The following is a 13,731-nucleotide window of genomic DNA, read 5'->3' on the forward strand; positions in this document are numbered from 1 at the left end:
GGGAAAACCAGGAATATTCTTGAGTTTCCTGGACACAGAGTAAGATCTTGATTTTCTTGCACAGAAAACAGCTTGTGCGGTCTGTGCTTACCACACAGAGCTTCTAAGTGTCCTGATTCACACAGTAAAATAAGTTGCTGAACAGAAGAAGGGTAAAACAGCGACAAGGCTTACACAGACAACATCCACACTATCTTCATAGCTGTGTTTGAGTCTGCACTGGACTTCTCAAAACTACATGGATCAAATTGCAGAATCTGCATCAGCTAGAGCTCAACTGAGAGCCAATCTATACCTATGCCCAAGTTTTCACACCTGGAGAGCCAGCTGACTCATTCCACTGGGCCCTAAATTAAGACAGCTTAACTAGGACCAAGCCAAAGGATAAGGAGTCCCTTGACTACTTCTTAGTTTCTGTGAAAAACAGACAATTTTCACATTACAATAGGGCAGGGCATAAAGCAAGGAGCCAGAAGACAGAGTAGTTTCTAACCTGTGTGAAGTCCGGATCCTGAGAGGAGTTCTTGAAATCTCTTAGCATTCCCACAGCCTCAAGATACTTTTTTGTGCACATAACTTTCTCTTTATCACGGCCTAAGGTGAAAGCCAGATACAGCAAAAGCAAAATGTAAATGAAACTGAGGAACTACTATGTGACAGAAAAAGAAAAAAATGCGTAACAGGCTATTTCACTGTTCACATTGCACTACAAGACCCTTTCAGCACAAATGTTAGAAACTCACTAGAAACAAAGCGATTGAGCAGACTTAGTGGCTTTTGCAGAACAAAAACTTAGGTTCCTGCTTCTGTCATCTGGACAAGCTAGGTTCAGGCAGGGCTAAGCAGGCAGTTAGCTGTGAAACAGTCTAAAACTTGGCTCTTCCTAAACATGGACCCTAGGAGCAAGAAACAGCCTGAATAAGCAAGTATGGATAAAAAAAAAATCACTCAAGCTCAGAAGGCTTCACCTGATTCAACCCCGTTGCTGACTACACCATACAGACCTGGAGTCCTTGCTTTCAATTACACTTAACTCGTGGTCTCTTCTTACACTCACCAGTTTGTATCAGGTACCCAATGCTAATATCATCCACTGGGAAATAGGCAGCTGTTGCTCCATACTCTGGACACATATTGGCAATGGTGGCTCGGTCAGCAATTGACAGCTGGGCTACACCAGGACCAAAAAACTCCACGAATTTACCCACGACTCCAACTTGGCGAAGGTGCTGTTATAAAAATACAGTGCCTGTGTCATTGCTAGGTGTCAAATGACCTGAGCGTGTATGTTATGAAATCCAGCTTTCGACTTCAGGGAAACCTTTTTTGAAGGTTTCTATAGCCATTTGAAACCAGAAAGTTTTGGTAAACTAAATCACAAAGATGAGCACACAGAGATGTAGAAGTTTCAAAATAACGTACACAACAGGGATGTATTCCTTCTAAACTTGCTCTTCCTCTCATTTAAACTAGAGTCTATCTTAGAACAACTGTATTTTTCTCAACATGACTTTCTAAGGAGAGGAGAACAGTGTGGGGTCTTTAGCCAGCAAACCCAGGAAGATGGGGAAACAGGAAGAACGAACTGCACAAGTACACGAATCAAACTGTAAATGACTGAACACACACAATGTCTGGATGAACTCATAAAAAAACATTGGCTTTCCCCATTTGGAGGTTCTTTCTAGAGACAGCATCCCATGATGAACATGTGTACCAGATTTCTGACCTCCAACAACATTAATACTAACCCAGTAATACTCTTAATTCAGTCACAATCCACACAGTGAATAAACATATTATGAACATATGACATGTGAGCCAAACACCTGCAGATCAAAGAAATCAGACTGCAGTGCTTACTGTCTGTTTTCAGGTTTTACATTGGCTTATTTTAAGTGGGGACGTCAAAAAAGAAAGTCATCGTGTTTCTTTTGAGGCAGTAGAGAAACAAGATCCTTTTACAAGCACTGTTATTCCAAAACAGGTCTGCACATGAGGATTGAACAGGCCATGAGATATCAGCTCTCTGTTCTATTTTGTCTGGCTTCTGGGAAACAGATTTGCCTAGCAAATTTGCAGTTGTCCTTGAGTATCTGATTCCAATCCACACAGAGCAATAAAGCTTAAAAAAAGTCCAAATGACTACACGGAAGCACACACAGGGCTCCTAAGCATGCAGTACAGTGGCTCTGTTCTACAGAACATGCATAGCTTCCAGCAGTAATGGCAAAACAGCAGACATGCTCATTACCTTGGTAATGGTGAGCACAATGTCAGTGGATGTTACCAGTGGATGAGGGTTTCCTAGCAGCTTATAGCCAACCACCTCAGGAAGCACCATGCTGATAGGCTGGCCCAACATCACTGCTTCTGCTTCAATGCCACCGACACCTGTATGCAACAGGAGTATACAATCTGACTATTCACAGAGATAGTAACATGTCAAAGATAAACCCATGAAGTACAATTGACTGATGATTACTTGATTTAAGGTGTGAAAGGGGAGAGAAGGCAGACAGCCAGAGGGCTTAGTCTTCTGCTAAGAGGCAGTCCTTATCTTGCTTCAGTTTCTGCAAGGTTAAGCTTTTTAATTTCTTTCCATTTCATACTTTCATGCTTGTTCCTCAGCCATTAGATAGGATATTAGGTAAATCTAAGTAATTTACTCTGAGGATGCTTGGCTTTTACAGTAACAGATGTAAAAGTTTTATTTAATGACTTAAACATCCAATGCATAAACAAGGAATGACTGACATGGCATTGAACGTGGCGTGCTGTGAGTGAAATATATACGACCATGACTATTGGTCACCAAAAACAGCCTTAAAAGTTATTCTGAAGGAAGGAAAGATTATCAGAGTCAAGAGTGCAGACTGTGCTAAAGAATACTAACAGAAAAGCTAATTGGTAAGACAGAAATATCTTCCTTACGTCTATTAAGTTTCAACAGTGCTTGGGCCTGTGCAGGTGGGAACCTTTGTGTAAGCACACCTTCAGTATTAGAGGAATGCAATTCAAGTGACTACTTCATTTTGCTAATTTAATAAGGTAAAGTATAAAGATGTCATAGTCATATGCAATCTAAAAAACCCATGAAGTTTACTAGCAATTTGGCATTAGGCAGCAGTTTTATAACTTTTTGCCTGTAGAAAGTCCCTCTCATGTTTATCTTCCACTTTCAAACCTCCTTCTACCTTTTGTTTAGCTTAATTATACTGAGCTAGAACAAATTGCCTGTAATAGTTGCTTATGTATGCCAAACCACTACTCCTATCCTTTTCCCCACTTAATCTAATAACGGTTCTGAAAAATAATTTCCAATTTATTTTACGCAAAATGATATACCTATGTTAATTAAAAAGACAATTCTGTGGCAGATCCAATCATGTGACTCCTTTCACTAAGTGTTGAATCATTTTTAAACAGTCAAGTTAGTTGGCATGACTGACGGGCTACCACAGACAGGCATGAAGCAAGTTCAGCATTACCAGCCACTAGCAAGAAATGCTGGATCCAAGAGTGTGCACTTTGAGCATGTATGGTATGGGCTATGCCCAGCCATACTTTTCAAATTCTGGACAAGAATGAGGCTAAGTTTACAGATGCACTCTTCCAAGTAGCTACTGATGTTGTGACATCACCTAAATGACAGCTCCATGTGTAAGGTGCAACCAAATATAGAATAAGAGAGACATCTCTTATGCCAAAGATGTCATGGTTTTAAACAAAGTGAACTTGTCTACATTTGTATTCCGAGCAAGCAGGAATTCTTCCACCCTCTTCCACCCTTGATAGAAAGTCTCAATCGACCAATATTGCTACAGTAGTATAGGTGGGATAGAAAAAACACAACGTCCTACTTCCATTACATGTGGTACTCAGAATTTTACAAGCATCTTTGTGAACAACTAGCAAATGCTGTTTAAAAACACAATGCCTTCTGTATTTTTATGATATCTATTTCAATAGGGTTCCTATCACCATATCACAGGAAGATAAAATGCTCAACTGAAGTTTTTGCTACCATGTGTGGGATTATTGCAAATACTTTCATTTCATACCTACTTATTTAGTCAATAATTCAAACACTGCAGTTTGCCACTACAAGCAAAAAAGGAATTACTGGTATTTATTTCTGTAACAAGTATTCTGCAGACTACTGGTATTAGAACATACTTCATAGTGCTGTTTTTCATAGTGGCCCCTCTGGCCATATTAATTCACTCACATTCAACTTTCAGCATCTTCAACCTAACAGAGCATTTGCAGTACTTTTTGATAAGGCAACACTTTGAAAGTAGTAAGTGACTAACGAACAAATGCATGTTCAGTGATGCTTCAACTCCCTTGCCTTCCCAAATGACTAAGATGCTTCCAGAAGTCTTATTTAATATTTTCCTTGCCTGCTTCCTTGTGATTTAAATGCAGAATAGAAAACATATAAAAGGAGAAAAAAGCAACACCACATGCACCAGAAATCATCTGAGGCTGTTATCAGCACAGGGAGCTTACTCACAAAGTCTTAAATAACTGTAAGAGACCTTACCAGGTTCCTTGAATTGGGGGTTAGTCTGTGTACTGTGTCTGGCTGGCACGGAGGTAACTTTTCTTTACAGCAGCCCATATAGTGTCGTGTTTTAGATTTGTGACCAAACCACGGCTGATAACACACCAATGTTTCAGCTATTGCTGAGCAGTGCTTACACAGTGTCAAGGTCTTTTCTGTTTCTCACTCTGCCCCTCAGCAAGTAAGCTGGGGTGGGCAAGCCACTGGGAGGGGACACAGCCAGGACAGCTGACCTGAACTGAACAAAGAGATATTCCATGCCATATAACATCATGCTCAGCATTAAAACTGGGAGCTAGGGGTGGGGGGGATTTTTCCAAAGTAGCCGTTGCCCACGGACTGGCTGAGCTTTTGGAGTGCTGGTAGAAGGCAGTGACTGATTGTCTTTGCATCACTTGCTTTCATTTCCTCCCCCCACCCTTCGCTTATTAACTTTCTTTATCTCGACCCATGAGTTTTTTCTTGCACTTGCCCTTCCGATTCTCCTCCCCCATCCTGCCGGCAGGAGGAGTGAATGAGTGTCTGGGTGGGGGCTAACCTGCCAGTCAGGGTCAACTCACTGGAGTCTGAAACATGGCTCAGTCAGCCAACAGACTATGCACGATACACTACTGCACATACCCCAGCCAAGCACTCCCAAGCCATCTATCATGGTGGTATGCGAGTCAGTGCCCACCACACTGTCTGGATAGTAGTAGTCATCCTGATCCATCACCACTCTTGCCAAGTACTCCAAGTTCACTTGGTGGATGATCCCAGAGCCTGGTGGAATAATCCTCATGTTTTTAAAAGCCTGAGAGCCCCACTGAAACAGAAGGAATTGGAGTAAAAAATTATCAATGCACATGAGCACCGGAAGAACTTCTGTTCATTACATTTTTCTCCATGCAAATAGGATTAACTCTTTTGGTACCTTTAAGAATTCAAACCTTTCTTTGTTCCTTTCAAATTCCAGGTCCTGATTTTTTTGTAAGCTGTCTGATCTGCAAGTGAAAATAATCCAGCTGTCAGAACCAAAAGTATCCACCTGAAATTTTTGTCTGGTCAGATATACCCAAAGGTTGAAAGAAGAGAAGAGTTATTAGCTAATGTTAATCTTGATCAATCTTATCTTTTTAATCTCACTACAGCTGTGAACTGCAGGCAACCAATGAAAAGGATTTAAGAAATCTTAAGAGATAATACCTGAAGTCTGGTTCAAATGTGAGTGCTAATCTGCATATTATATATGTGGCAGGCCTAAAACCTGTAACTTGGGAAAATCTACACTACATGTTAGAGCAACGTGAAGTTTCCAACACCTAAATCAGAACCAATCAGCAAAGCAGTAAAGGGAACTGGAACACAATTGCCCTGCAACTTCAGTTAAAAAGAGGTTATCACGATGCTATAGTGCTGCCTGAAGTCCCTGTGTTTCAAAGCAGACAGGGCTAACAAACTTTTCACTTGAATCAGCTGCCTAACTTAGGCCTGAAGAGTTTGAAAGAACTGAAGCATAGGGCTGGCCAATGTTCTCTCCGTATATACATGAGCTTAACAGAAATAAAATAAGGCTTTGACAAAAGTAATTATTAGCAAAAAATTATCTAAATGAAGCCCTGGATACTACTGACAACATAAACCGGATGTTATTAAAATAATCAGAAAAAGTATCATAATAGTTGATTTTTTTCTATGGTAAAGATGAAATCATATCTTGTTCACAAAGAAATAAACTGTTTCCCAAAGATCTTAAAAAATGATGTGATGCAAATTAAAAAGAAAAAAGGTTAAGCTTCCAGTTTAATAGATTAGTGCTAGAACACTCATTACCCCAGAGATCAGTCTTTAGGTCATTATTTCTAATTTTGCATCTGCTTCTAAACTCCTTAGTGTTATGTTAAGGTTAAGAATAGAAACAGCATCTCTAGAAAAAAAGTTAAAGGGAGTTGATTTTTGACAGTTACATAAGTCAAAATTTTCCGGCCCTTTTTCTCCCCTGCCAACTATAAAATGGCATCAGTGAGAATCTGTATCCTTACTAGTCTACAGTTAAAGAGTAGGATAGAAGTTGTATTTGAAAACCGTCTGGCAATATTCTTCTATGAAGCACGCTTCGCAATACATTTCTGCTCAGAAGTTCAGTATTTTTATTCTAAAGAAGCCTCTAAATATTGGCACTGAGAAAGTGCTCTTTTTGTTCTTTAATTTCCACCTTCTAGGAATTTTCTTCTTTGCAGTGCTATCAAAACTATCTCCTATAGAGGACAATAAATACACAGAGCATTTTAGCAGGCATGGGAACTGCAGACCAAAAAACTTCCAGAGTTTGGAAGATGGAAGGAAACCACCGAGAAACATGTAATTGCAGGATCTGTTTGGAAGAGTAGTTCAGTATGCCCATGTTTAGATACCATGGAGGGTAGAAGGACCCCTATGCAGAGGTCTTGTATTTCATTGTGGGTCTAGTGAGTGCTCGTCTCTTTAACGTATGCTGAGGATTGAATAGCATAAAGTTTCTTTCCTGTACTTGTAGGGGCTATATTAATCAGTGTCTTGTGCTTTTCTGTGTGGAGGCACTGAACTAGCAAACAGTTCCTCAGAGCTGGGCTAGGGCAACTCAGGTCTATTCTTATATAAATAAGGAAGAAAGGACACATTCTCGCTTGTCCTTTCCAAAAAACCCTACGGGGTCAAAAAAAGTGCATGTGGAAAAAAGCTATTTCTGAGCAACTAATAATAATGCAGTATTATTATGGAAAATTATGACCACCACAGGTCTGGACTGAGCCTGTTTCTATTAACATTTAGTCCAGGCTTGTGCTGCTGAGAGATGCACCACAGAAAAAACAAAATTCCCCCATCTAATTCACAGCAACTGATACAACAGTCTAGCTTAAACACTTCTTAGACTCTAGGATGTTATAGTCCAAATGCTAAGAATATCACCAATGGAACTACCTTTATTATCAGTAACTGTATCCAGCTTCCTTACTACCATTAAAAAGTAAAGAGTTATTTTGTATCCTTACCGCCTGTTAAAATCAACCTGAATGGAGTGATCTATTACTAGATCAGCAGGACAGACAGGATTGATTTTTTCAGGGTCCCCACCGAGTTTCTTCACAGCATCACGCATTGCAGCAAAGTCAACCACAGCAGGTACCCCACTAAAACAGAAGAGAAATAGGCAAGGTGAAACAATTCGGAAAAAAAACCCCAACAAAACAACACAACCGAGATGCTGAGATGCAGAACATGCACCTACTGTCCCATACAAAGCAAACTGCAGCCTTACCCTGAGTCTTGGGATCATTACTCTATGGCAGAGACAGTACCCTTGGGAAGACAAAGTCAGAAGAGCAGAAGGGACAGAACTGTATCTATATCCTGAGCACTGTAAGAATGAAAAGCTAAAACCAAAATTCATGAAGTAACAGAAGCAGTTTAACATGCTTGGCTGGGAATCTGGAAACTTAGTCCTAGTCAGCATTCCTTTGGGACCTTGAAGTGGTTTCTTTTCTTTTGCTCCGTTCCTCTCTTTCCTCCCCAATCTGTTTAAAAAAGAAGGGGGGAGAGGGAAAACAACAATGTCCTTTCTTTTGATTCCTTGCTATGTTTATTTAGCTGATTTTAAGGCAAGGGTCATCTCTACCAAGTTTTGCAAAGCACAGGAGAATCTTCTCCATAATTAGGGCTGTTTGGTACGTTCCACGCTTCAAGTGAAACTGGCAGAGCAGGGATCAGATTTCTTAAATTACAAAGGACATGACCACAAAACACCTTTGCAGAACAACTGTATTTTTGGAAGTGGATTTAACTGCCCTGGCAGATCACTGGACAAACACAAAAGGCAGAAATAAGGTGTACCATTCATCTTTACTAACAAATTCTTGTACTTACCACTGACAAAAGACCTTCACAAATGACATTCAAACAGCACGTTTTCAGGTTATGGGCCAACACTCACATTTCTGCCTTCTCACATATCTCGTGACAATTCTGCAAGCCCTTGAACTCCAAGTGACTCAGAAAAAAGTTAACAGGACTTTTTCTCTATGTTTGTATGTCTCATTCATCCAAAACAATTTTTAAATCCCTAAATTAAGCCTTCCTTCCTAATTGAGGTAGGTAAATTACACAGAGGGTCGAAGTAATGCACAGGAGAGCCTTTCGTCCATCTTCCACTTCCAACCCAAGTTTAGTCATAAGCAAACAAGGAGTATTAACCAGAAGTTCTGGCACTTCAACACCCGTCTTAGCTAATACATCATACATGTTTCCATATTTATTTTCACAAAGCTTCAGGTGCTTCTCAGCACATACATTCTCAGCTTCTACAGAGACATGTACTACCATGACATTTTTCAATCGGTTTGGGAAACTCTCTTGCATACCAGCCTATCTGATTTTGCTGGCTGCTGAGACAGAAAGAACTGTCTATGATGTGCTCGAAAGGATCTGGCATCATTCAGTAACCCACTGAGAACATGAAGTTTCTGCAAGAGCAGCCTAAAACAGTGAGAGTTTATGTTTTCAACTCTGATTATAAGGAACTTATTACGATTTTAAAATATATCAGAAACAATGCAAGAAGTAGAGAAAAGGCTTTGTAATTCCTACAGAATTTTACCTTGAAAATCCTGAGCGTTTACAAAAACAAACAGAAAAAAGGGTCCACATTATCTAACCTTGACACAATTAACTGATGTTGTTCAGCAGTTTGAAGCAGTTGTTGTCCCAGGATGAGCATATTCCAAGGAAAATAGCAAATGATATCTTACTACCTAGATGGATTTGGGGGAGGGTAGGGGTGGGAGGAAGGGTGTGGAAGAGTTATTTTGCCAGCTTACAAATGTTATACAATTGAAAAGGAACAGATACAACATCCATCTACAGCCTTAGAAGAACTCAGGATAATTACAGAATGATCAGATCTAGGAAATTCAGTAATTCTAATCCAGGACACGTGAATGTAACTGTTGCATGGCTATGGCTTCTGGAAAGTTGCCAAAGCTGCCTTTTCCAAAAGATCCCACTCAGGAGCCTGTTCAAGAGCTCGTTTTTCATGAATGCAGCTGCTCTGCAAACTTATAGGCAAATTTTTAAAACTCAGTAGGAGAGTAGGGGGCAATAAAGAAGTGCAGAAACAAAGGGAACAACATTTGCTTCAAAGCTTGGCTTCCTCTGTGCACCAGCTTTTTTAAATGTTAACAACAGCCAGCAGGCAAAAAATAGCTAGGAAATCAGCACTTTTTTCAATTGAGGCTTTGCCAATTTTTCCTAATGTCTTTAGAAGTTGAGCTGTACTGGGTCTGTAGCACCTGGCCAACCTTTAGGAAAATGCAAAACAGAAGGTATGACAGCTAAGACACTTTACTGTTCTGAGAAATAAAACCAACTGACAGCTTAGCAGCATGGGGTTTACCACAGATGAACTAAACTCTCTGACAAAGGCAGAGGACAAAGGTACAAGGACAGTGGACTTGCAAGTCAAATGCTGTACTGTTCCACCTGAAAACTGACTTTCCACATCTACCAGGGACTATTACATGCTGACATGTAGGGACTAACCACACTGCAATAACAAGGCCCAGTTTTCAGAGTCCATTAGGTAGGAATTAGTACCATTTGGTAGGAACCTCAATTCGCATTTCCAGGAAAAAGCAGACATTCATTTTTTCAATAGCAGAGAAGTCTTTAAAAATGTATTTGGAATAATAATGACTTGGAAGAGAAAATAATGATGTGGGTTATAAATGAGAATTGAAAAGGGTAGAAAATTGAAAGCAAGAGCCCATGGCAGGGGGGAAGAGACCCCACCCCCAAACAACAACAACAAAACCTCTAAAATCTGAATTCCCTCATTTGGATGCAATTTATCCATCCCATTTTCCTCCCCTCTGTTTTGAAGAGTTTCATAAAGATATTTATCTCTCCATCCCAGAAACACTTCATTTAATGTTTTTATCATGAGTATTTGCCTCTCCAAGTGTTGTCTGTAGCATGACATCCAGGAAAGCTGGAAAAGGTCTTTCCAAACATTTCACTGCTATTCGTTCCCTGAGCTTGCCCCTCCACCCCAAGCTGAGCATTGCTGTACTTTCAAGACCCCCTCTTCCTAGCTTTGGAGAGCATCAGACTCACGTGAAGTCTTGCAGAATAACTCTTGCAGGCTTAAATGGCACTTCAACATTCTTGTGTTGCAGCACTTGCCAGTTGAGAATATTCTCAACATCTCCCTTCTTCACTAGGAACTCATCACAGTTACGGATCGCTGCTTCCAGGAGGACTCGAATAGAAAAAGGCAGGTGTGCTGCATGGGTAAGAGGCAAGAAACAAATTCAGTTTTTACCTTAGGGCATATGTCAGCAAGTGCAGAGTTCCACAGCTGGGGCAGACGGGTCCTTGAGTGCTGTCCCCATATTCTCACAAGGCTTTATCCCAAATTATCAGACACCCTTTTCTAGCCTCCAGCTTTGTCAGGAGGTCACTGCTAACTGACCTGTTCCACTCCATTCTTTGAGCAGATTTATTATCTCAGTCCCTGTGAGACAGTAAACATCTTTGCTGAAAGGACTCTTTTCCACAGCTCTTCCATCCTGCACAGCAATACTAGTATGAAAACATGCTGTACTCACCTTGTTTCTCTGCAGTTTCCCCTCACTCTTGCCACTGAACACAGCCGTATAAATGCACTAGAAAAATATAATTTTCTACCTGACATGTTCGAAAGCATAGCTTTCATGGTCTAGACAGTCTCTTCTTCTCCAGAGATGAAGAATGAAACTGAACGGCAGTAAGACTATGCATCTGCTAATCTTCTTTTACTTCAAGATAGAAATACTTGTAGAAGATGACACAAAATATTATTAGAGCAGACCTGACAGCTTTACTACAAGCAATGGGTGTGAAGAAAAAAAATAAAAGTTACTTTGTGCTTCCTCCCCTGGTCCACTGTAATAGCTGTTTGATTTCCTCTCACAATATTTACATTCAAAAATCTCTTGACAAGTTTGTCCCAACTTTCTACACAGGGCTCCTAAGACACAAAAGTCACTTAATCACAGTGAGATTTCATTTTTGCTATCATAAAAAACCCCCAACTATTATTCAGGAAACAGTCATTCAGAATCATTTGGAGGTTTTTGGTTGTTTTTTGTTGGGTTTTTTGCTGTTGTTTTGGGTTTTTTTTTTTTAAATCTTCTCCCTCCCCCCCTCCCCCCCCCCCCACCCTGCCTCCCTGCTCCTCCTCCCTCCCTCTCTCTCTCTTCTGTCCTGCCTCCCTTCTCCTTCTCCTCCTCTTTCCTCTCCTCCTTGTTGCTAAGTTATTCCATTTTTCTGCTGGATAGTGAGAATTGCATCCTTTTGTCTTTAAAGAATCTAGAGGTCATCACTCTTGGAATCCTGGAATGGATCAGCTGGTAATACCATACATGTATTTGGTGTATGGTATACCATACACCAAATCTGACATTAATTGATTTCTCATTTACACACTGTCTGAGCCTGCAATGGATATGCATTGCTGACGTTCAGAGAGAATGTTTCTCCTCTTGCTTCCTGCATTCTCCTTAATCACCTCTTTCCTTTTTGAACGAGGAAAAATATCCAAACACAGCTCTAAGCTATAGATAATCACTTTCTAAGCCAGTGGCACGGATTGTAAGATTTTTACCAGTGGGTAAAAATCACACCCATTTTACCACATGGAAGATGCCTAAGTACATTCAGGAGGTGTCAGAGGAACTAAAGAAAAAGCCTCCTCAGAAAGGATTTTCTAGCCACTACTCTTTTTAAAGCTGAACAATCTTTCCGGATGATTCAATCATACCAGTGTTAGGTCCTTTGCAGCCTTTCACAGTAGCACAGCAGTATATGAGAAAACTTATGCTCTTAGTTTTGCCTAGTCCTCAACCACTCAAGAAAAACAAGACTGCTGTGTGCACAGCATGCTGAGAAAATAATACTGTGATCTTGCCAGTATTTCTAAATTTCCAGTATTAAAATTTTGCTAAAATTTTGTTTTCAAGAACCATCTTTTGAATTCATAGTTCTCTCCAGAGACCAAATATCATCCAATGCTGCAATTGGACTCTTCAGGTTCTGTTCATCAATGTTAACGAAATGCTTTCCTTATGTTGTCAACGTACCATATCTCACATCTTCCAATTTGCTCAGATTAAAGAACTTCTTCAGAGGCTGTTTAGGGTCCAGTGGCTCCACAATCCGTACAAAAGGGTTGCTCATGGTTATTCAAGACCCTTAGTGTCCCTAAAACACAAAAGAAAAATCAAAGCCATTTTCACGACATCTGTCCTGCATACAAAGTACATGTCCCACAGTCCCACAATGTATCTATCCCACATACAAGGCCTGTACCAGACAAAAAGGTACTGCACAGTCTGTGTTAGTCATGCCCTTTTCCTTACAAATCTTCTTGTAACATGTCCTCAGAGATAAAAGGTCTGCAGGAAGATAAGAGCTTTATGAAAAATATGGATACACCACAGTATTCCAGTGGTTTACAAAGGAAGTTCAATGTCTGCATTATTCTCTTCTTTACACTGCTTCTAGACAGCCCTTTGTGCCTCTGTGATCCATGAACCACCACGACAATGTGGTCCCATTTCTTAAGTGGCATTGGTCTAAAGCTAAAGACAGGCATTTGCACACAAAATTAAAAACAATTCAACTAAAACAGAAAATATGATAGTTTTATTTGAGCCAGAAAGTGTTACAGACTAAGATTACAAACCCTTACTATCAGAGACACAAGGAACCCTCCTGATTTCAGAAAGATTTGTTAGGGTTGCTACCAAAAAAAAAATTAAAGTAGACTTTATCATAAACATCATTTTAGTTTGAGATCTTTTCTTTTTTGTGGCTATCCTAATGGTTTACTGGATAGAGCATTCCACTGGGACCTAGGACTTTTAGGGTTCACTTATACAAGTTAAAGTACCCAGAGATATTCCCAATATCAAGGCCAATTAGCATAGAGGGGCTTAAATTCACTCTAGAAACATCTCTCAATCTCCAGAAAAGATTACCTGCATGCAAACTGCCTAATGGAACAGTTCCTAGGACACTCTTAAGACCTGACTTCTGACCAGGGCTCTTTTGGGAGCACTGGCTTAGGCCAACACATGCCAAGGAGAAGCTAGCGATTTAACAGTAAG

At 40.2% G+C, this 13,731-nt stretch overlaps 1 protein-coding gene across 1 annotated transcript in view; it reads right to left on the reverse strand.

The window, feature by feature from the left end:
• Positions 1-12,822, reverse strand: part of ACO1 (aconitase 1, soluble) — a 28,250-nt gene extending 15,428 nt beyond the window's left edge. Inside the window, exons 1-8 of the mRNA XM_009328931.1 lie at positions 12,703-12,822; positions 10,697-10,865; positions 7,582-7,719; positions 5,484-5,553; positions 5,192-5,375; positions 2,255-2,394; positions 1,058-1,229; positions 494-594 (exon numbers count right to left, since the gene is read on the reverse strand). Of these exons, the coding sequence (XP_009327206.1) occupies positions 494-594; positions 1,058-1,229; positions 2,255-2,394; positions 5,192-5,375; positions 5,484-5,553; positions 7,582-7,719; positions 10,697-10,865; positions 12,703-12,799 (1,071 nt within the window). The 5' untranslated portion in view covers positions 12,800-12,822. The remainder of the gene's footprint in view (positions 1-493; positions 595-1,057; positions 1,230-2,254; positions 2,395-5,191; positions 5,376-5,483; positions 5,554-7,581; positions 7,720-10,696; positions 10,866-12,702) is intronic.
• Between the last annotated feature and the right edge of the window lie 909 nt (positions 12,823-13,731).

Source organism: Pygoscelis adeliae, unplaced genomic scaffold (assembly GCF_000699105.1).
Source record: "Pygoscelis adeliae isolate BGI_AS28 unplaced genomic scaffold, ASM69910v1 Scaffold127, whole genome shotgun sequence".
Taxonomy (NCBI): domain Eukaryota; kingdom Metazoa; phylum Chordata; class Aves; order Sphenisciformes; family Spheniscidae; genus Pygoscelis; species Pygoscelis adeliae.